This window comes from Thermochaetoides thermophila (genome assembly GCF_000221225.1).
Source record: "Thermochaetoides thermophila DSM 1495 unplaced genomic scaffold scf7180000011820, whole genome shotgun sequence".
In the NCBI taxonomy this organism is placed as follows: Eukaryota; Fungi; Ascomycota; class Sordariomycetes; order Sordariales; family Chaetomiaceae; genus Thermochaetoides; species Thermochaetoides thermophila.
The window spans coordinates 1,072,406-1,094,994 of NW_006383036.1; the positions used below are offsets into that span (position 1 = coordinate 1,072,406).

Genomic DNA, 22,589 nt, shown 5'->3' on the forward strand with positions numbered 1-22,589 from the left:
AACAAAATACCCCAATACCCTCAAAGAGGAACGGCGGACTTGGTCGTTACTGGCGTCTGGGAAATGGATGGGCAGGACGGACTGGAACGGAGCAACTGGGATGAAACGGGAAAGGAATGGGTTAAGTATGGTAATGGGATGGCGCGGCGTGCCTTTCTTCTTCTGGGTCGGAGATCGCTTTCGATCAAGTCTTTCTTCGCATAAAGAGAGAGGAGTTTTTCTCGTACATGTATTAGTGTTATAATTTTTTTTTCTCTTTTCGTTTGTTTTTATGACAGGTTTTCAGGTCTGGTCAGGTTCTGGCTCTGGCGAGGACGGGAACTCTTGTCATTTCATTCTTTTCTCTATCATTGTTTAGAGATGGAGAGAGAGATTACTACTGGGCATGTCTTACAGTCGTCGGTTGGCAAAGTTAGGAGGGAGAGGATCTCGGTGAGTCTCTTTTTCTTCCACAAATACTTAGCCACGACATAGATGGGACATGTTGTATCATGGTAGCAATTCAGTCAGGCCAAGTTAAGTTTCGAGCAAAAAAAATGATTTCTGTTCTTTACTCTGTACCTACCTCTTTTGCACTGGATCTCGTGATGTTGCAGTGCTGCCGGTTATTTCATGCTTGTTGTGTGATATGAGATGGCAGGGTGACATTGGTATATGAGTTTGACAGCCGCCAAACCCTCACGGATCGAAAACTGTCTGAAGCGATTCCGTTGTAATTTTGGTCAGAACGCAAGGTCACCAAAGTGAGATGATTGAGCTAAGTGTTTCATCCCACGATAACATGAACACAACATGCGCATTGAAGCATTGAATCCTACTGTCGCTGGCGCGGGAGGAAAGACCGTAGATCAGATGGCTTTTGATGATGGCGGGGCATCAAAGCGTACCCTACATACAGCTGCGGGGTTTAGCACGTCAGCGACTCTGCGCTGGCGCTGGCCCCGGATATCAAGAGCCCCTTCCGTCTTTTTCCTCGATTTTGGCTTTAACGAGCCCGTTTCATCCGCGGCCCGGGGTTAGGACCTGGCATCCCAGCGATACATACCTGCGCAGATACCAGCTGCCCGCCAGTCGGAGGGTGATGATAAAGGCGGGAGGTTGAAGTGATCCACCCTCATGCCTAGGTCCCGGTCTCGCTTCCACATGTGATGAGCCGTTTTCTGGCATTGCCTCGTCAAGTTCATGATAAAGCTGTGACGAGCAGAAACCCTGAACCTATCCAGGACTCACCGCTCAGGAGGTGGGAGAGACAAAAATTAACAAAAAATAGCAGAACCTTGTAAAAATCCAAGCGTCCCCCAACTCTGCCCAACTCTACCCCTCCGAATCTCTGCTCCCCACGGAGGAAATCCGGCCCGTGCCGAGCCCCCAACTGGTAACTTTACGTAACCCCGCGTTTCGAACCTCGGAGCGCGCCACAGAGGACTTTCGGTCGGGATCTCGGGGTGTGGGGGGTTGCCGAGCAAAACTCTCCTTGGACTTCCGGCTAATGTGGCCCTGAAGCCTGGCGGCCCCTGCAGCCGCGATGCTAAGACCGTTCTCCAGAAAACCTGGGCGCCAAGCGGGGCCAAGAGTCTCCACATGCGAAGGCCCCAGCTGGGTCTAAGAGACTCCAGACGAGGGTCCAAGACCCACCGGCTGGCTGTCAGCCCCACCAAAAATCTGCACGACAGCGACACCGGATTGGACGGGATTGGATGAGGCGAATCAAGACGAAAAAAAAAAAAAGTTTCGAAGCAGCAACAGACAATGTGGCAGTGGCAGCTAACGACAAACGACTTTTGGTGTGCGGGTTGCCATCCATTCACATCGTTTCCCACGTTCCCACATTTTGCTAACTTCGAAAGTGCCTCTTCCTGCTCGCATCTCGCAGGGTGAGGGTGACCTCTCTTCCGCAGAGACGACACGGTGCCGCATTCATCCCTTGTTCACTTGACCTTTGGATCCTCGAAACCCCCCCGGGGAGCCACAGGTCCACATTGGACTTTGCCCAGGCCACAACCCACACTCGCTGGTTCACACAAGTCTGTCCCCATCCGCCTCCGATTTCGTTCCCTCCATGTTGTCTGTCTCTCCTGCTCTCACTCACTCTCCTTCTTTCTTGCGTATGAGAGGAAAAGAAAACAAAGCAAAAAGAAGTTAGGCTGTTTGTGTGCGGCTTGCTTGCGGTTCCCTGGGCGCGTGTTCTTTTAAGATTGCACCAAGCTTGTTTTTTTGTTTTTTTTTTTCCCGCAGCCAAATCCTACCTCACTACCCACCATCCACACCGCTGCACGCAAACTTCCGAATATTCCACACGCCCCCCCCTTTTCGCAAACCCACCTTGGGACTGATTGACTCACTCGACTTTGTGAGCGCGCTAGTGATCAGTTTGCGAGGCCTCTTTCTCCCTCGCGTTCTTCTTCTCTCACCTAAACAAACATATCTTTCTTGCGTCTTGACTCCTTCCTGCTCTGAGCGTTCATTGCGGACAAGCAGGCCAGCGGTGCGACACCCACAGCCCAAGTCTGGTAGATACCCCGCCATCCACGTCCACACCTACTTCTACCTGTCGACACCGCACCATGTCCCAGGTCGTGTCTGTGTCCGTTAAGGAGGCCGTCAAGGAGACTCTCGTGGGCTCTGAAGAGCCTGTGCAGCTCTCGGCGCAAGCAAAGGCCCGGTTCAACCGCCATGCCGTCAAGGATCCCGAGACGGGCGAACTGTATCTCGGCATCGAGCAGTTCATCGACGCCATCGCCCCGCCAAACGAGGACTACGTAAGTGGCTTGAGAAGTCGTCTACCCTATTTATTGTACTGCAGAGGGCTAACCTACTTGGTCCGCAGCACAAGATTAAGAGGGAACAGTACTCGATCCTGTTTCGCGTCGCCGACAGGACAAACAAGGGCCGCGTGACGCTGGCCGATTACGCCTACTTCGAGAATATCCTCAACAAGCCTGACGCCGAGTACGAGATCGCCTTCCGCCTGTTCGACGTCGAGCGCCTCGGGACTGTCAAGTATGATGACTTCCGCCGCCTGTACGAGCTCAACAAAGGCCCTGACAGCATTCCCTTTGACTGGGACTGCGAGTGGGCGAAGCTCTATATTGGCAGCAAAGCCAAGCGCCACAGCATGGACTATCAGCAATTTTCGCAGATGCTGCGCGGTCTGCAAGGTGAGCGCGTCCGCCAGGCCTTCCAACACTTTGATACAGACGGCGACGGCTACATCGAGCCTGAGGAGTTTGCGCGTATCATCCGTGAGACGGCCCGCCATAAGCTGTCCGATCACCTGCTTGAGAATCTGCACACCTTATGCAACATTGCCCAGGGCAGCAAGGTGTCGTATGCTAATGTACGCGCCTTCCTCAACCTCATCAACGAGATGGACCTCGTCGAGATGATTGTGCGCTCTGCCTGCTCCAAGAGCTCCGACGGCAAGATCACCCGCGCCGAGTTTCTCAACCAGGCCGCTAAGACCACTCGCTTTTCCCTTTTCACACCCATGGAGGCCGACGTCCTCTTCCACTTTGCCAGCTTGGACAACCCCTCTGGCCGTCTGAGCCTGCGCGACTTCGCCAAAGTGCTGGATGCCAGCTGGCGCCGCCGCAGCGATGAGGAGGCGCATGCTGTTGCGGCCGAGCCCAAGCGGGGTGGTGCGCTCCAGCAGACTCTCGAGTCTGCGTACAGCTTCGCGCTCGGCTCGATCGCTGGTGCGTTCGGTGCCTTCATGGTGTACCCCATCGATCTGGTCAAGACGCGTATGCAAAACCAGCGTAGCGTCAACCCCGGCCAGCGCCTGTACAACAACTCGATCGACTGCTTCCGCAAGGTCATCCGTAATGAGGGTTTCCTTGGTCTGTACTCGGGTGTGCTGCCGCAGCTGGTTGGTGTCGCGCCCGAGAAGGCCATCAAGCTGACCGTCAACGACCTCGTACGCGGTTGGTTCACCGACAAGCAGGGCAAGATTTGGTGGGGCTGGGAGATTTTGGCTGGTGGTGCTGCCGGTGGTTGCCAGGTTGTCTTCACCAACCCTCTTGAGATCGTCAAGATCCGTCTGCAGGTGCAGGGCGAGGTCGCCAAGAGCGTCGAGGGCGCCCCGAAGCGGTCGGCCATGTGGATCGTGCGCAACCTTGGTCTCGTCGGCCTGTATAAGGGTGCTTCTGCCTGCCTGCTCCGTGATGTGCCCTTCTCGGCCATCTACTTCCCGACCTACAACCACCTGAAGAAGGACTTCTTCGGCGAATCCCCCACCAAGCAGCTCGGCGTGCTCCAGCTCCTCGCCGCCGGTGCCATCGCCGGCATGCCCGCCGCCTACTTCACCACGCCTTGCGACGTCATTAAGACACGTCTGCAGGTTGAGGCCCGCAAGGGTGAGACCAGCTACACCGGCCTGCGCCACGCTGCTAAGACCATCTGGAAGGAGGAAGGCTTCCGCGCCTTCTTTAAGGGCGGTCCGGCCCGTATCTTCCGTTCGTCGCCCCAGTTCGGCTTTACTCTCGCCGCCTATGAACTGCTGCAGAACCTGCTGCCCAACCCGTTCAAGCCGGCCGAGGCGAAGGCCGTCAGCGGTGATATCCTCGCACCCAAGGCGGCTGCGGCAGATAGCCCATTCTACCGCTCGCGCAATGCCCTTAAGGTCCTGCTCGACGTCAATCAGCACTTCGGTTTGGCCAGCTTAGGGCCCAATTCGCAGGGCTGGAAGGCTCTGCCTGGTTGGATGGGTGGTGTGACGAAGACTGCTTAAGGCGGTGACATAATATGTCGTTGATCCGTCGAGTTAAAGTGGGGGTTGGGGTCGTCGTGAAGGGTGATGATGTTGGTGAGAATGTCTTAAGAGGAGGGATTTGCAAAAGGCGAAGAGGGGAAAAAAAATTACATCATTGCATTTTATGTCGCGTCGGGTCTGGCGTGAGTTGTGTCGCAGCACGTTATAAGACCTTCCCCTTGCGGATGCCGGGTCGGGTGAGCGGCAGTTGTTGCTTTGTACACAACCGCGCTTTGTGCTTGGCTCGGCTGTGGGGAATCGGCACAACACACGGCACACGGCACGCACGGGCGGGAGGAATGGAAATGGAGGATCGCCCCCCCCCCAAAAAAACAACACCCAACCCACAGATAATGCAACGAAACGACCGACCCTTTATGTGGGGAATTGAGAACATCATTATTGATCGCCTGATCGGTCTGATGTGACGTTCTTCGCCTTGGGATGCGGTACTCGACAACGTTTCACTCTTCACTTGATGGGTCAACAAAGCAGAAAAGCAAACGCGATTAATTTCGATTTCAAATCGTTCAATTTTCATAACCTCTACGATGCAAAGGCGATGCGACGCAATACAACGATGCGATGCAATGCGATGTCTTGCCATGCGGCTGCTCCCGCGTACCTTCATTCAATCCTCTCCGTGGATAAAGTGAGGTCACCGGGATAAAACAGAAGTTGTGCAACGTTTGGCCCCCCCTCTAACGGCTACACGGCATTAATGTCAACTTCAACGTCCTTATCCTCTCATTGGGAACGCCTGGCGTCATTCTCTCACCTCATCATTACCCCCTCTTGCCGCCCCTCCCTTCCAGACTCGTTGGATGGATGGACCGAATAGATCGGCTACATACATATACATATATCCCTCACTTAACTCCCGCATCTTGTTGTCGATTGCCCTGCTTCTTAGCTGCCGCTGCCTTTCGCTCCTTTCTCCGGTTTTGTTTACTGGCCGGGTAAAAGGGGAGGTGTAGGGCATCAAAGTTACACAGCTTGATCGAACTGCCTAGCCCTAGTCATCGGGTCTACCAAGTGGTAGGCAGGATGAAGCAGGACAAAGCGACGTAGCGGAATTTTAGGCTTTTTGTTACTTCGGGCGGTTGGGCAGCATCGATGTGGGTAATCAAAAGGGTAGTGACGATTCTTTGCTTTGGATGCTTTTTGGCTTTGTGTTTTGTATATTTGTTTCTGTTATATGTTTTTTTTTTTTTCGTTCGAGTTGGTATGAATGGCATGATGATTTCTTTTTCTCTCTTCATTTTTGTGTACAGTCATTCGCTCTTAGGTTCTCTCTCTCTCTCTCTCTCTCTCTCTCTCTCTCTCTTTTTTTGGCTTATACCACTAGACGAGGTCTTGGTAGAGCAAAAGGCGGTTGGCAAGCAAGCAGTGTTGGGTGGTAGTGGATAGCATTGTTGTTGGTTATGTTTTCGGATTATTGGTCTGTTAATAGACCGCGAGAGAGAGGCAGATGAAGGTGGATTAGAATAGACATAGATATAAAAGTTGATGTTTCACAACACAAGCTTTTGAATTCCATTATGATATCCCATGCCCGTTTTATATTGGGTATCTGCCAATTTCCCGACAACGCCTCGAGTCTCCCCAGCTCAGTGAAGGAAAATATTTAGATTCCATTTACCAGTGCATAGCATCACGTCCGCACTCATCTGTCATATGAGATGACATCATCTTCCCCTTGAGAAAGTCCAAAAACTTCTTGCTGACGATCTTCCTCGGGTCGTTGATCAAGCCCACAAACCGCACGTTCTTAACCCCGCGGATTTCCGAGAGCTGCCACAGCACCCGGATACTATAATCTTTCGCTATCCAATCCGGATCTTCCTCATCCTCCATATTAATCTCAAACGCGATCTCCAGACCATCAGGATAGCCGCCTTCCAGATTTGGGAACCACTTGTGGATGAGACCTGCGCTGTTGGAATCGGCATTATTACCATTATTACTAGTAATAGATAGAGCATCATTATCATTGTTACTCTGATCAAACAACCTCGTCCGCCCGCTGCACCAGTACCCTGCCCGGAACAACTCGACTGTGATCTCCTCCGCCCCGCTCAGCGCCCGCGACACCTGGTCCGGCTTCCACTGTGGCGGCGCGTCCAGCTGCAGCCGGAGGTACCAGCGCCGGATGTGGCGTAGCCACTTTTGCGGGATCGGCCTCGGCACGCTGGACGTGGAATGGTACACCCGCGCCAGATGGAACCAGTCGGGTCCTTCGTACAGCGAGGGCGCCATGGTCAGGTGCACAGGGTGAGGGGTGAAGAGGTTCTTGGTGTAGAGTAGGGGAGTGGCCTCGTGGTTAATTAGGCGGCAGACGCGCAGGATGGAGATGTGGATTTGTCGTGGGTTGGTCCATCGGGAAGGGGAGTGTGAGGATTTGATTTTCTTAGAGGAGGAGCATTCATCATCACTGCTGCTGCTGCTATGGATTGGTGTTGGTGGTGGTGACAAGGGAAATGCGCATCGGTAGGAAACCGTCTGCTCGTGCGGGAGAGGGGGGTCAGACAGAACGAGGAGGTAGTCGTAGATCTTGAGACGGATTTCGGGAGGGATGGTGAGGAAGGAGGCCTTGGGGGCCGGTTTGCAGGCTGTTGACGACATGGTGGCGGCTTTGATCAGATGGTGTAGATCGTATTTACACGAGAAAATGGTGAAAAGATGGAAATGTCAGTATCGTCGGTAATGATGGCAATCTGCCCCGGTCTTTCAACGGAAAAAGTGTGAGTGTTCAGGCTGATGCCCGTTGATGAGGGGCAGTATCGATGGCGAAGAGGGAATGCCCCTCTGATGATTGGTCCGCTGAGGGCGGCAGCAAGGATTAAGGATTGGAGATGCTCGTGACTGTGAACTTCGAGCAAGTGCTGTCTGAGCAGCTTGGATACTCCAAGAAATCGCAAGTCAAGGTCCGGGAGCTAGTTTCCAGGATTCCGGCTTTTCGAGGTCTCAGGTGGCAGGATGGTTTAAGTCTCGCGCACGAAGCAGGTACAGTCTCCTACAGACGGAAAGGGCGGCCATGGCCTGTCCCCTTCCGCCATCTTCCTGGGGGCACTCACAAGTCTTTTAAGCTCTTCCTTCTCCCCTGTCCCTTCCATGTGTTGCCAACCACCGATCCACACTCCAGGGCCTCTTGCCTTGACAGGAAGTCAAAAGCGGTGAGGCTGCGGCCAGACGCCGCCCACCAGCAGAACCCAGAGCCTGTCAAAAGTTCCAAGACGTCCAGGACCTCCACAACAGAAGCTTAACAGAAGCGCAGCCTTCGGCCAGGGCAGCGTGCCATAGCGTGTCATTATCAGGAAAAGTGTCGAGCTGAGCGACAGCCACCGCGTCCGGCCAGACGCTCGTGGATGCTTGGGGAAGCCGAGCACCAACCGGAGCCCCTGTCAACTTGCAGCATCCCCGGCTCTCGCTCGGCTTTCAACTTGGCGTCGTCGGCGACGCGGGGTGTCAGTGTGTTACTGCATGGTCAAGCCCGGTTCGCCCCCCGGCCCCAGCACCGGCCAGGGGGAACGGCGGTGACAACGGTGACAACGGGGAGGAGTGTCCACGGTGCAACGTGTGGCCACAGCCCCGGCGCGGCCCGCGATTGGAGGTCGCGGAGCTCGCTTGCGTTTGATGGCCGACCCAGCAGTGAGGTTCATGGATCACCGCCAGGGTTGTTGCTGCGTTAGCGCGTCCAGGTGTGCGCGTGGATCGCGTGGGTCGCGTGGTGGCCCTGGCGCCGCTAGCATGTTGGCACGCTCGGTTCTGGAGGGGACCGTTGGGGGTCGGGGTTGGTGGAGAGTCACCATTGCGGCAACTGACCTATTGAATTGAATTGCATTTTCGACCAGTTTCACCCATGAAGGTTGCTCCACGACGCCAGCGGGCAAAAGGTACATATGCACTGACTAGTTTAACCTATGTACACGCGGGGAAAGCCTAAGAGGGAAGACTGGTGTGTATCCGTGGGATGAAGGGGTGGTGTTGGAGAAGAGAAAAGATGTAGGGAAAAAGAAAGAAAATGATGGGTTAGTAGGGGAGAGCGTGAGGTATGTAGATGTTCAAACTAGAGGTTTCTGATTCTGATTCTTCGTCATCAGGGGTGCGCATTGTTCGAGATTGTACAGTCGTGCGTGTGAGAAGATAGCGGGGAGGACATAGAATGGGGATGGTTTTGTCCTGTTTAATGGTCCCTGGCTGAGCCGTAAAGTTCGAGTTGTGATCTTCTATTGTCAAACAGTTGGTATGAGTGCAAAGATACCCTGAGGTCTAGACGGCCAGCAAGTGGGTTGTTAAGGAGAGAGACAAATGACCTATGTAGAGGGAGGGATGTTTGCGGGCGCAGGACACAGGCAATAAAATCGACGTTACACCAGGGTCAGACCTTCAACGTGGCATGTGACACGGTATTGCCTTAGCCACAGCCTACTTCAGACGAAAGTCTCTCAGATCTCGAGACTGTACACCAACTTGCTGCAGTTCATCTCGAGCGGAGTTGTGGCAAACCATTGACGAGACTGACTGACTTTTCACCCGGTAGCAGAATTGCACGCTTGGCTGATCTTCTCCGTTTATCTGATCGTCATCTGCAGTTCATCTTATCGTCAGTCTTATCGCAATCTTATCGCCGAGTGCCGAGCATCTGAGATACGCTAAAGATGCGATCCCTGTCGCATCAACTGTCGGTGGTGGTCGTCATTCAGGTCCTGACCCCACAGCCACACTCACTACATTCATCAGCGTGCTATTGTCGTCAGCCGAGCGTTTGCCCTCGACCATGAATCTCCAGCGGTTATAATCTTTAACCTCTTCAAATTTTTTTCACGCATTTCCACAAGTCTTTTTTTTTTTCTATTTCACGCGCTATATCTCTGCATCGGAAGCCCGTTGACTACACCATGGGCTTCCTTGAGCTTTTGTCCGGATTCTTTGGCCTAGCATATTTCACAGCATGGTCCATCAGTTTTTACCCGCAGGGCATTCTCAACTACCGGCGCAAGTCGACGTCGGGAACAGTTGTAGATTTTCACCTGATTAATATCTTGGGTGAGTCGCTTCTTCAGGCGCTCTTTGCGCTTATATGCCTTCCAGCGCCATACTAACCTCGCGCAGGTTTCACGGCTTACTTTGCTTCTAATGTCGCTTTCTACTATTCCTCGGTCATCCGAGCCCAATATGCTGCGCGCTACAAGGGCCTGACGCCGACGGCTTCATTCAGCGACATCACCTTTGCCTTCCACGGCATTCTGGCCTCGGTGGTCACCACCAGCCAGTACCTGTTTCCCCGCCTCTGGGGCTTCACGCCTAGTCTTGGCAACCGCCCAAGCCGCGCTATCCTGGGCGTCATCTATTGTTCCCTGCTCTTTATTGCCGTCGTTGTCACAATCGTGATGGCCTCGCCCAATCACGGCAGCACGGATGACCTCGCAGTCACCTCATGGGTGTGGCTGGACGTAATTTACGCCGTCTCTTACGTCAAGCTTGTAGTCACGCTCATTAAGTACACTCCACAAGTGCTCTTCAACTACCGCAACCGCTCGACCAAGGGCTGGAGCATCCTCATGATTCTTCTCGACTTCTCGGGTGGCATCCTCAGTATCGCCCAGCAGGGCATTGACAGCTACATCCAGCGTGACTGGTCCGGTATCACCGGCAACCCCGTTAAGTTCGCGTTGGGCAACGTGTCCATCATTTACGATTTGATATTTATTGTTCAGCATTATGTGCTTTATCGTGACTCGAACGCGAAGCAAAACGAGTACGACCCACTTCTGGCATCGGACGAGGAGCGGCGATAGAGTGCTGCGAAGGCTGCCGAAGGGCTGGCCCCTTTGGCTGCATCAGAAGTCTTGCGTAGTATAATACAAGCACATGTTCCTTCCCCAACGCCTCTTTCGCAGTTTGGTGACTCGCAAGTGCACCTGGCACAGTGCAACATTGGTGCTTTCTCCTTTGCTGCCTCATTCCTGCCATTAGGGGTTATTTTATGTGGGCTCCAGATCCGAGGTCCTTAGTATTTAGGTATTTCTCGTCGCACTTCTATTCGCCTGCTCGCAATCTGCAACTTAACATCTCTCTCCGTCGAACCTAAGAAAACCTAACATCCGTCTCCGTCAACCCTAAGATACTCAGCCATTACCTAGGTGTACCTGTCCAACCTCTTTACCTAAGATACCTACATCATCACAATCATATCGTCTTCACATACCTAGCCACAGATTGATTCCCCTTTGTCCATCCCCCGCTGATCCTCTGTTCTCTTTCTGAGCCACCATGCGGGGCGAATCCCCTTCTCAGCTCCCTGATCTAAATCCTCTGGCCCTCACATGCCGCATCAGAGAGGGCGATGACAACGAGTGGACCATACAGCGGAATGCATGGCCCTCTAAAAATATCCCCACCAAACAGCGAGTGTACTTGGTCAATGTCCTTGCCGTAACCCTCCACGCCGGCGAGGTTGCCTCGATCAGCGATGCGGATGTTCCCAGACTGCAAGAGACGACCATTCCTGGCTACGAATTTGCCGGTGTTATAATCGGCCCACCTAACTCTGGCGGCAAGTTTGCTCCGGGAGACAGTGTTTAGTATGTCCCACGAAACCTCCTGACTCAGTTCATCTGCTAACACCATTCTAGTGGCAGAACCAGCTTCGGACGCGTTGGTAATGCTCGTACTTTTATGTTCGTCAAGGAAAATGAGCTGGCCAAGATGCCAGCCGAGATACAGTGGAGCCATGCTGCTCGCATCCCTCTGGGGGGCCTTATTGGATACCAAGCTCTGTTTTCGACGGATACCATTCAAAAGCCCAGCATCACCGATGGATGGGGAAGCGAACGTGGGGAAGCATACCAAAGAAACAGCAAAAGGACAGTTCTCATCACCGGTGCGGGATGCATGGCCGGGTTGTGGGCAATCGAGCTCGCCAAACTGGCAGGGGTCGCCACCATAATTGCCACGTGTGATGGTGATGACAAGAGATTGCTAAGAAGATTGGGCGCCATTGTCTACGATTAGAATACGGAAGCAGGACGCCTGGAAAATTGCCAAGAAGCCGATACACCCAAGGTCGACATGATAATCGACTTCGTTGGCAACGGTTTGCTTTCAAACGCTTGGTGGATGCTCAAGAAGAAAGGAACCTTTGTCAGCATGGTCGATGATGCACTCGCTTGCAAACCTCCTGCAACCGGCAACCAGGTCCGGCTCGTCAATTTCCGCCTCAAGTCTGATCCCGAAGCCCTCGAGGTCATCACCACGCTTATCAACGATAGGAAAAGCGCGCTGATCAGAGAGATAAATCAGATCTTCGACGAAAGAGACGAGTTTGATATATATGACCACCCAACAGCCTTGCAACATGTGCGAGGAAACTCGCGTGGCATTGTTGTCTTGAAAATACCCCAACTCCCTATCGACAACCAGACCCTGGTTTGGGAGCGCTTTTTTGAGAGAGTAGGAAATGCTGAACAATCCGACAACGGGCAAGTGACGCAAGAGTCTGACGTCGAGGACGATCGGCCATCTCGGTTGAGCGCGTGGTTGAGAGAGGATGGCCCTAGCTCAGAGAAGAAGCGAAGAAGGAAGTTGGAGCTCATGATCCAAAGGGAGAACAGTAGTGATTCGGAAGGCCAAGACAGCAGCGGGGAAGAGGACGATGAAAGCCAATGATGATGAGATATCAGGTCGAGAGCGATGTGGGCAGTTAAGTGACGATCCCATATCATTAGCGTTTTGATTATTCAGCATACTGGTTCCGTGAGCGGTCCAGCTAGACAGCGAAACAGTGAATATAATCAGCGTTGTTTTGTACAATTGTACACATTGTTCCAGGTCAAGTCATTTTGGTAATGGCTTGGCGCTATTGTCTTCACACACACACACACACACACACACCAATAGTTCAGGCTCACAAAGACCAAGAAGCGAGGGATAACGGGCTCAATTCTTGTTCCTCCGGGAAGATATCCCAGATGAAAGTATGAAAGCGAGTGACCAGCCCACCCTCTTCGTTCTGTAAGATGTATAAAGCAATAGAAGCAAGAAGTACAACTCCCACGAGGCCGGCCAACGATAGCGCAACAGCATTGTCGCCAGCCCGACGCCTCCGTTCCGACACGCCGTCCCAGCGATGGCGCAGCGGCACTGTCGCTGTCGAAGATTTGTCTAGAGAGAATAAACAATATTTCCTTTTTTTTTTTCCCGTGTGCAGTGTTTGTTCCTAATCCCGACCCTGACCATCCGTCTGTTTGTGTGCACTTTGCTTTTGGAAACGCACTTTGCAGTTAGTTAAACACCCTACCTGAACCCAACCCAACCTATTTATTCTCCTTGTCCGTCCGTTCATCCGTTCGTTCGCTCGTTTCAAGTCCCTGGGAAAAAAAAAAGCAGGAAATATTATAAAGCAGAGAAAAAATCCTTCGGCAATGCGACAGCGTATCTAAACAAAATGGGGTATCATGAAGCAAGTAAGCAAGCATAACCAAAACATGAGATATGATAGAAAAAAACTGGAGAAAGATTTAAAAAAATGGGAAGGATAACCAGTCTCTCGGGAATGTTCAAACCCAGGGGCGATAGCGCAGCGGCATTGTCGCGCCCGGGATGACAATCCTGAAGGTTTGGTATTTCCCCCCCTCCCACACCTGGAGTAGAGAAGATAGGAAGAATATGAGGGGGAAATGAGTGTTGTGAAGTATAAGATGGTGTTGTCGTGTGGTCAAGGAAACGTCGGACCAGCCCTTGATGATCCCGCGGCGGTTATGTGGGTGCTTTAACGTGACAACCGCTTCCCTCCCTCCCTACTTGACTGACCAAGTGACTTACTCACGACGTCCGTTCAGCTGTGAGTGAACCAAGTCAAGTCAAGCCATGAAGGGAGATTAATTCTTACTCCACCACCACAACCCCTCAAACCCCCTCTGGTGTACCTCTCTCCTTGCCGCCCCATCCTGGTACTCATCGTCCGTGTCCACGGTCGAAGAAGTGCCACTGTTGATCCTCTTGCTCGGCTCGTTCCCAAACACCCTCAGCAACACCACCATGACCACACTACTCGTGATACTCATGCACAAAATCCCAATCATGGTCAGGTTACTCTTCCGGAACTGATGCGGGCCCTTGGCGGCGTCCTCAGGCCAGCCGGTGTAGAGCGCGTATGTCGTAGTCACGCTGCCGAGGTTGCCTAGTCCGGAGACGAGGGCTGACGCGGCGGCGACGCCCACCTCGCGGTGGCGGCGTTGGAAGATTTCGCTCGTCCAGGCCATGGTGATGGGGACCGTGGGGCCCAGGCCGAAGCCGACTAGGAGAAGACCGCCGTAGCGGGCCCAATGGTTGGATAGGGCGAAGGTTACGGTGAGCAGGCCGGTGATTTGGATGAGGACGGAGCAGGAGAAGAAGAGTGCGCGGTGCCGGTGGAAGCGGTCGGAGATGGGGGTGATTAGGAGGATGGCGAGGAGGTCCATCTACCAACCATCACCACAGGGGTTAGTAACCAAGCTGGAGGAAGAAAAGGGGGAAAGGGGAAAAAAAGGCTCTCACCATCCAGATCGGGGCAAACAGAAGACTGATCTCGATGCCCGTAAAGTTGGGATTGATAGCAGAGATGATGACATTGCCATAAAGCTGCGTGCCGATACCAACACCCACAACACCAAAATACATCAGCACCAGCGGCCACAACCTCCAATCCATCAACACCAACTCCAAATCCCTCAGTGTCCACCTCCTTGCATGATAAACCCTCCTCAAGTCATGATAATGCACGACGGCATCCTCGCCCCTCAACGCCTCCGGACTGCGCGGCAACCACCGCAGCCACCACCTCCTCTCTTCCCTCTTCTCTCCGGGCGCCAACGGCCGCTCGGGCAACCACCACAACAAGCTGACGCCTACGGCGATCGTAACGACGCCGTAGACGAGAAACATCCACCTAAACCCCACGATCCCCCCTATCCCGTCCATCTTTTGGAAGCCGGCCGACACGAGCCCAACCACGGCGGCAGAGACCTGCGCCGCGGTGTAGTACATCCCGATGCGCTTCCCCGTCCTCGACGGCGGGTAAAATAGAGTCAAGTAATACGCCATACCCGGCCACATCCCCGCGGTCACCATGCCCAGCAAGAAGCGCAATAGCTTCAGACTCCACGCCTGCTCCACCGCGGCAAAGCACGTCCCCACCACGCCGACCGCAATCACGATCCGCGCCATCCAAGCCCTCGGACTGAGGGCCGACATGGCCAGGTTACTCGGCAGATCGAATAGGACGTAACTGACATAAAACAGCGCCAGCGCGGTGGAGGTGTCTCTAGGAGAGAGATGGAGGACGCTGGCGAGGTCGTGGGCGTCCGACCGGTTCATGGTCTGCGCGATGCCGATGTTGGAGCGGATGGCGGACGCGAGGAAGTAGAGGGTCCAGAAGGCGGGGAGGATGCGGGCGTCGAGGCGGCGGTAGACCTGTTCGATGCGGGAGAGCGGGTAGTCTTCGATGGGGGGTGCAGGGACTGCATGTTCGGGGTCCTTGTCTTTAGGGTTGATATTGGGGGAAGGGGAAATGTCGCCGCAGCTGGAGGGCTGCGGCTGCGGCCGAACTGTGCCGGGATCGTGAGCCATTACTAAGAGCGAAGAGCAATGGAGGTGCGTGCTAATCGTTCTGTTCTGGCTCTTTTTAGTGAAGGGTTAGGTGTTTGTGCTGTGTTGTGTTGTGTTGTGTTGTGTTGTGTTGTGTTGAGTCAGAGGCCGAGGTGGGGAGACTTCGGTAAAGTAAGTGGGAAGCGAGGTGAAGATGAAAGAAAACAAAACACCAAAAAAAAAAAGGTAGAGGATGATGCCGCCAAGAGGGGCATGGAAGATTTAAGCTTCTTCGTAGAATCGTCACCCGTATCATTCCTGAGCAAAAAATCTGTGGACCGAGGTCGGAGCATGCCGCTGCAAGCTGCAAGCTGCAAATCCTGATCAATGATGGTGTGAATGGTGTGGTCAACAAGCTTTGTTGAGAGAATGCTGTTGAGTGGTTAAGCCCCAGCTGCAGTGCACCCGGCCTTGGTTTCAACTGGTTGCTATGACATGAGAAAACCCACTTGCACGAGGATATCACCGGCTGAGACTGAGAGAACGCGGGGGCAGACGCGGGGAGAGTCAGGGATTGGACGTAAGAAAATTTTTCGACAAAGCATTATCACAGTTTAAGCTGAGTTCTTGTTTTTTTTTTTCGGGGATAGATGATCCCCTGATCCTAAAGAGTCAGGGGTTTGGGTGGTTTGCCGATGCAGCTTAACTCAACGTCACCCTTCATGATACTACGGCACAGCATATGCTTGTAAGCTTGAGGCTGACTCACAACTCAACTTCGAAAAGTTTAACTCAACGCCCCAAACTATCACCAGCTCAACCCCTCGGCTCCCGCGGCGCCCGCTACTCCAGCGCCGAGTACGCATTGAGCGCCAGCTGTCCCCCCAGATGCGCAAACAGCACATTACTCCCCTCCGGCATCTCCCCATTTCGAATCATATCCAACATTCCCGCAAAGCTCTTCCCCTCATACACCGGATCCGTAATGAACGCCTCAGTCCTCGCCCCAAATCTGATCGCCTCCATCGTCCTTTCATCCGGAACCCCATACGCTCCAGCATGGTATCTCTCATCCAGCACGACATCCTCGTCCTGAATATCCCCCTCCTCCAACCCGATCCTAACCGCTGTCTGCCGTGCAATCCTCAGCACCTGCTCGCGCGTCTCCGCCGGCTTCGCAGACGCATCGATGCCCACCACCCTCCTCTTCCTCGCCCCAAGCTTCAACTCAGCAAGCTTAAACCCCGCCACCATCCCCGCAAATGTCGACCCCGTCACGGCACATACCACCACCGTGTCAAAAAACACCTCCATCTCCTCCTCCTGCGCAATCACTTCAAATGCCCACCTTGCGAAACCTAACCCGCCCAACGGATGGTCCGACGCCCCAGCGGGGATATAATATGGCTTCTTCCCCTCCGCAATCAACTTCTCCCTCAGTCGGGCCAGTGTCGGCTTATGCTGAATGCCGAACCCCTCCTCCGGGCTCGCAACCCGCACGTCGGCGCCTATGAGGCGCGACAGCTGCAGGTTGCCAACGCGAGAGTAGACGGGGTTAGCCGACCAGACGCCGGGAACCCAGTGTTCTTGGACCAGTGCCACATGCAGACCCAGCTTGGCTGCCGCAGCAGCCACTTGGCGCGTGTGATTCGATTGGATACCGCCAATGCTGATGAGCGTGTCGCAGTTTTGGGCGAGGGCGTCGGGGAGGAGGTATCTGGGGGAGGGGGTTTGGGGGGGGGGAAAGCAGACATCCTATTAGCGGACATACATAAAAAAAAGGATTTATGCCAGTGATTAGCTGGCTGACTGGCGGGCAGGTGGCTCACTCCAGTTTGCGGATCTTGTTTCCGCCAAAGGCGAGTCCGGAGTTGCAGTCCTCGCGCTTGGCGTAGACGTTGACCTTGCCGCCGAGCGCTTGGGAGATGCGCGGGAGGTGCTGAATCGGCGACGGGCCGAAGGTAAGTGGCTCGCGAGGGATACTCACGAAGGGCTCGGGAAGCTCGACTTTGACGACCATTGTTTTTTTTTTTTTCGTTCTTAATTTCTCTTTGTGGCAAGTTTTGCGTTTCGTGGCTGTGTCTTGAAAAGTTTACGTGAGATGTTGCGTCGACCGTTCGTATGACTTTGTCAGACTGAGCTCGTAGAAACGGTAGTGTTTGCGCTCTTGTAAGTGAACAGCTTTCTTTCCAACTTCCATCTTTTAAAAAAAATCCAATCTTCCTTCGGTCGAGATATCCGGTCGCCGAGGGAGACTACCTACCCCGCCCTGATATACGAGAAGATGGCGACTCGTGCTTCGTCATCATCTTACATCAGCATCGATGTGGATGCAAATGCAGAAATAGATCTGTTTCCATCAGATTATTCCGCAGTCTAGGAGATAAGGAAGCTTCACCAGTGGAGAACAGCCGGTGGTATCACATTACATGCAGATACTTGACCCGGAGCCGGACTTAGATTCACCGAGACCGAGCTCACTCTTTGCCTGGGATGCATGGGCCGTATACGCTTTGGCGTTCACACTTGGTGAAATTGCTGAGTTGGGCATTGCCGTCTTCCTAACCGCAGGTGAAACCTAACGTAATGTAACCAGCAAATGTGGTTCGAGGAGGACTGGATCTATCTTTGATAGGTTGGATCATACGGTGGCCCAAAAAGAACATTGGTCCAATGTTGTAGAAGGTTGTATGATTCAGTTCACGTGGCGCCATCAAGGTCTTCACTCCATCTCTGGAACAATGATATGATACTCCACGGCCTTGGAAAACATAAGTGGCTGCTCTGTGTCACTTGAGGTTCAAGGATGAGGACGTTCGTGAACACCTGTGCTTATAACTTCGCGTGAAGATTCTGGAATAATAATAATTAAAAAAAATAAAATTCCCACTTGAGTGAGGCTCGAGAACATGGCAGGCATTCTAGATATGAGCCTCGTCGAGAATCCTTAGGGAACTATCTCTCACACCACTCGAGTGGAAGGCTCTGAGGAAAGTCTCCTGTCTGTTAGAATATTTTCACGTTACACGTTCACAGGTTCTCACATGCCATGTATATATATATATATATATATATCTATAATATAGCCGCATGTCCTGGTCGTAAAAAACAGGCCATTCAGCACTTTCGGTCAAACTCTTTCGCCTCACTTTGTGTTTGTTCATCACCAACAGTCTACCCTCCCCTTGGAAGATGACGGAAGAACTAGACGTGGATGACTAGGCACTGTCCAAGGGCTTACAGCCCAAGCTCGAATCGTAGAACTTTGTTTTAAGAGTGGCAAGGACTGACGAAGGACCAACACTCCTAGGTTAGGCTTAATCTTGAAGCCCCCCATAAAGTCCGAAGGCACCAAGGTGAAGGTCGTCAGTGTGTCATCCTCTGCCCACTTGTTCCGGGATTTCCTCTTGATGACGAAGCGGCCAAAAGCACGTTTTGATTAGGCCGAAGTGGGGAACACTAACCACAACATCAAGCATGTTGTCCTCATTTGTACCTTTGCTGCCTGACAGATGCCTAGCTTAACGAGGGATCATGCAGACCTAGGTCTCCAGCTCCAAGACCGCTAAGGAACCGTTGAAATTGCATCTTCTGAATCGAGAATAGCTAACGTGTGAGTTGAGCGGCAAGGCTTACGACTGAGGCAGCTATGCGCTGCGGCCGAGCCTCAGCTTTTCAGGTGCTAATGCGAAGGACGTTTGTGTTTGCCAGAGTCACGGGATGTGGTGTTTGCCCGCACGACTAAATGTATATAATGGTGTGTTGCTGCCGTCTGGTAGGTAGCTGCCGTGCCATGTCAAACTGTGATCTTAAACTCAAGTTCTTGAGAAAACTGGGAGAGGGAGAGTTGACTCATCTTTGATTTGGCTGCCTCGACCTCGACCCAGCGAACGTGACCATCTCTGTTGGTAATCCACGTCACCTGAGACAATAAGGGCGACGCGATATCCGCAGTACAAAAAGGACACGATACGCGCTCTCGAACATAGACGTGTCCTGGTGTCGTATTGACCAGCCAATCGTCGCGATGCTGACCCAACTCACTCACTCACTGGCGAGTTTGTGATGCTGCTCCTGATTCCCTGAACAGGGACTTCCCAAGACGGAAAGGCACCAGGACCAAGAGATTCCCATAGGCAGGCAAGTCTTGGCGATTCCCCCAAACCCGTTGTTTATCACCTGGTCGCTTAATTTGCCCACTCAACTCAGGCCGGCTCAGCCAGCAGCGCCACAGGGCAGAGGGGCAGGGGTTGGACCCACTACCCTGCGGATCCAGCAACGCTTTTCCGAAGCCCTTTCACGCATCCTCCCTTCGTCCTCAAAAATCAGGCAACTGACAATTTATGGATCAGTCTTCAGAGCTCCCAAAAAAACTAAGGTAGTCACCTCAGGCATCGACTCGTGTTTGACCGCTGCCGCTGCCTTGCATTCGAACCGAACGTTCGGAACGGTAGGTACGCGTCTAAGATCCTAGCGCGTCACGGCCATCCCCCACACTTTCCAGAACTAGGTCGGGGGGTTCTTGAGGGTTCGTGATTTTTGTTTTTTCTGAGTGTCTCGACTCAACGGCCAACCTTCCACCATTCTCACAACCACTACGCATTTCTACCTCTTCTCTCTCTTTCTCTCTCTCCACGCCGAGGCGACTCTAACGGGAACGCAGACAACTCTCTTTCCTTTCTTTTTTTTTTTCACCCGCATCCATATCTTACAGCGCAGAGCCCAGTTCTCGTCGCATCGCATCGCGTCGCATATTATCGGATCGCATTCCTGAGTGCCTTACCTACACCCCACCCCCACTGAGCCGCGGTTCCCGGCAAACATGAGTGTCGTCTACGAGCCGCGAAACTTTATCCACGACGGGGCCTACCCGCACATCGACGATCAGGACCAATCTCACGATCCTACCAACGATGCCGATCGCTTCACCGATCCTACTACCGAGGCTGTTGTCAACGAGTTGGCATCCGTCGCGACTTTCACGAACCCTGCCCCTCCCCCGCAGCTCGTCGACGAGCCCGAGCCCCGCTTCGAACTGACCGTCGCAACCACTGCGCCCCCAACCACAACTGCCACGACTACCGCTGCTGCTGCTGCTGCTGCTGCTGCTGTTGCTGCTGCTGCTGCTGCTGCTGCCGCTGCTGCTACGGCGCCTGTCGCGGCTCCCGCCCAAGCGCCTATCAATACTGCTCCTGCGCCGCCGAAAGAGAACCCTGCTCCCGCCCCGGCGTCTCAGCGCATCAAACCGATTCCTAAGCCCGAGAGAGAGGTAACCAGAAATGAGAATGGAAAATTTGTCTGCACATATCCAAACTGCACCGAGGACTGCAAGGAGTTTGGTCGCAAATGCGAGTGGAAGTGAGTCGCCCTTGATCAAAACGCGCAATAATCGCATGCGCGGAGCTAACTTCGACGACAGCAAACACATGGACAAGCACGACCGACCCTACAAGTGCGCCGCCGAAGGCTGCGAGAAACTTCCCGGCTTTACCTACTCCGGCGGCCTTCTACGACACGAGCGCGAGGTGCACGGTAAGCATGGCGGCCCCAAGAACTCATACTTCTGCCCTCACCCGACCTGCAAGCGCCACACCGGAAAGGGCTTCTCGCGCCAGGAGAACCTGAATGAGCATTTGCGTCGCGTACACACCTCTGTCGCCCCACCGGCCGTCTCTCCGAACGGCAGCAACACAGTCACCAACGGCAACGGTTCCTCGACAGCCAACCTCCATCTCGATGGCCACGCCGCCCACCAAGAGCGGCACCACCCCGTGCAGCAGGCCTCTTCCCAGCTGGCCGGCCAAAAGCGCAAACGTGACGACAGTGAGGTAATCGCCGAGCTCAAGAAGGAGGTTAATCGTCTCAGCATGGAGAATGAGGAGCTCCGCCGCCGCCTCGAGCATAACCAGCGCCAGAACATGCACATGATGCAGCAGATCGAGCAGCTGCAGCAAGCACTCGAGGCCCGCGCTATTGCCGAGGCGGCCGCTGCTGCGGCCGCTGCTGTTGCTGCTCATTCTGCGGCTGCCCCCCAGAATTCCGCCCCGCCGGCTCCTCAGGCTCAGCCTACAACTCCAGCTGCTACTCCTGCACAGCCTCCTCCTACTCCTAGCACTCCGGCTGCGGCAGCTCAAGCTCCCGTTGTGCCGGCTACGGCTAACACTACTGTGGCTACTGCTCCCACGGCGCCCGCTGTGAACCCTGCTGGTACTCCCGGGTCGGCGGCGACGCCTCTCATCTAGGAAATGTGGTATCCCGCTATGCCCGAGTATGCTTCTTACTGACTAACCGCTTTATTCGATCTCAACTCGGGCTTTTAAGGGCGTTTTCAATTTTTTCTTTTCTTTTCTTTTCTTTTTTTTTCGAGGGCAGCATTATATCTCTCTCGGAGTACCTTGTTTTCCCACTTCCAGTTAACTGACGAACGACTCATTTCTGTTTTAGGCAACTTTTCTGCTTTTTCTCTTCCTCTTTTTTTTTTTCCGTTTTCACTCTGATGATACCTCTCCCCTATCTTTGTATTCCATGTCTTTTTTTTTTTTAATTTCTCATCTTCCAGAACAACCACAAGAACCATATCATGCATGCATGGGTCGGGGAGTTTGGTTGGGCCAGTTTGGTTTTCTGGGGTTCGGTTCGGTTCGGTTCGGTTCTGGGTCGGCTATCTGCGTTCTTCAGCAATTCTTCAATATCCCAGGGGGGCGGGTTGGAAACAAAAAGACGGGGAGAATGGTCATGGATCGATGGATTTCATCAAGGAGAACAGCGAGTCAGTGAGCAGATGAGTTTGCCCAGCTCTTCTGCTTGGCTTCTCATTACGCTTCCCTCGTCATTTCCGTCTCATTTCCTTCCACTTGTACAATGTCCCCCACTTCCCCCTTTTTCATCATGATCTTTTCTGGGACGTGGGATATATACCCACCTGCCTGTCATCATTAAGGTAACGCGTTTCTTTTCTGAACTTTTTACATTAAGAAGCGAGAGGGTTAGGCATATACCTTATGTACGGGATATCGGTTCAGCACATTGTCTGGATTTCTTTTTCAACAATCTGGTTTATGGTTGTTGGGTGTATAGGGTATTCATGTAAGGCGTTTCTGAGGATTTCAGTTCTTTGACTTTTCTTTTTTTTTTTTTTCGTTGATCACGGATTCGACTCTCGGAAGCTGGTTGGGCCATGATCAAAGGCTGGTTTGGTTGGCAGGTGGTTTTGGATGGGGTTTTTGAGAGGGGAAGGAAGGGGGGGGGGTTCTATCTCTCTCCCTCTCCC

At 53.3% G+C, this 22,589-nt stretch overlaps 7 protein-coding genes across 7 annotated transcripts; 4 read left to right on the top strand and 3 right to left on the bottom strand.

Annotated features, from left to right (window-relative positions):
- Positions 1–2,564: 2,564 nt before the first annotated feature.
- On the top strand, positions 2,565–4,729 carry CTHT_0052990 (uncharacterized protein; the record flags this gene model as incomplete). The annotated part of the gene is made up of 2 exons (XM_006695574.1): positions 2,565–2,759; positions 2,828–4,729. 2 exons carry the CDS (start codon positions 2,565–2,567, stop codon positions 4,727–4,729), a joined length of 2,097 nt encoding a protein of 698 aa, XP_006695637.1.
- A 1,659-nt stretch (positions 4,730–6,388) lies between these two features.
- Positions 6,389–7,375, bottom strand: CTHT_0053000 (uncharacterized protein; the record flags this gene model as incomplete). The annotated part of the gene is made up of 1 exon (XM_006695575.1): positions 6,389–7,375. One exon carries the CDS (start codon positions 7,373–7,375, stop codon positions 6,389–6,391), a length of 987 nt encoding a protein of 328 aa, XP_006695638.1.
- A 2,276-nt stretch (positions 7,376–9,651) lies between these two features.
- CTHT_0053010 (putative L-cystine transporter protein) lies at positions 9,652–10,551 on the top strand (the record flags this gene model as incomplete). The annotated part of the gene is made up of 2 exons (XM_006695576.1): positions 9,652–9,799; positions 9,866–10,551. The coding sequence occupies 2 exons, from the start codon at positions 9,652–9,654 to the stop codon at positions 10,549–10,551; spliced, it is 834 nt and encodes a 277-aa protein (XP_006695639.1).
- A 475-nt stretch (positions 10,552–11,026) lies between these two features.
- CTHT_0053020 (uncharacterized protein) lies at positions 11,027–12,421 on the top strand (the record flags this gene model as incomplete). The annotated part of the gene is made up of 3 exons (XM_006695577.1): positions 11,027–11,337; positions 11,389–11,689; positions 11,768–12,421. The coding sequence occupies 3 exons, from the start codon at positions 11,027–11,029 to the stop codon at positions 12,419–12,421; spliced, it is 1,266 nt and encodes a 421-aa protein (XP_006695640.1).
- Positions 12,422–13,632: 1,211 nt separating this feature from the next.
- Positions 13,633–15,361, bottom strand: CTHT_0053030 (uncharacterized protein; the record flags this gene model as incomplete). Its single annotated transcript, XM_006695578.1, has 2 exons — positions 13,633–14,214; positions 14,291–15,361. 2 exons carry the CDS (start codon positions 15,359–15,361, stop codon positions 13,633–13,635), a joined length of 1,653 nt encoding a protein of 550 aa, XP_006695641.1.
- An 801-nt stretch (positions 15,362–16,162) lies between these two features.
- CTHT_0053040 (putative 1-aminocyclopropane-1-carboxylate protein) lies at positions 16,163–17,339 on the bottom strand (the record flags this gene model as incomplete). The annotated part of the gene is made up of 2 exons (XM_006695579.1): positions 16,163–17,036; positions 17,149–17,339. The coding sequence occupies 2 exons, from the start codon at positions 17,337–17,339 to the stop codon at positions 16,163–16,165; spliced, it is 1,065 nt and encodes a 354-aa protein (XP_006695642.1).
- Positions 17,340–20,141: 2,802 nt separating this feature from the next.
- Positions 20,142–21,561, top strand: CTHT_0053050 (zinc finger domain-containing protein; the record flags this gene model as incomplete). Its single annotated transcript, XM_006695580.1, has 2 exons — positions 20,142–20,677; positions 20,739–21,561. 2 exons carry the CDS (start codon positions 20,142–20,144, stop codon positions 21,559–21,561), a joined length of 1,359 nt encoding a protein of 452 aa, XP_006695643.1.
- Between the last annotated feature and the right edge of the window lie 1,028 nt (positions 21,562–22,589).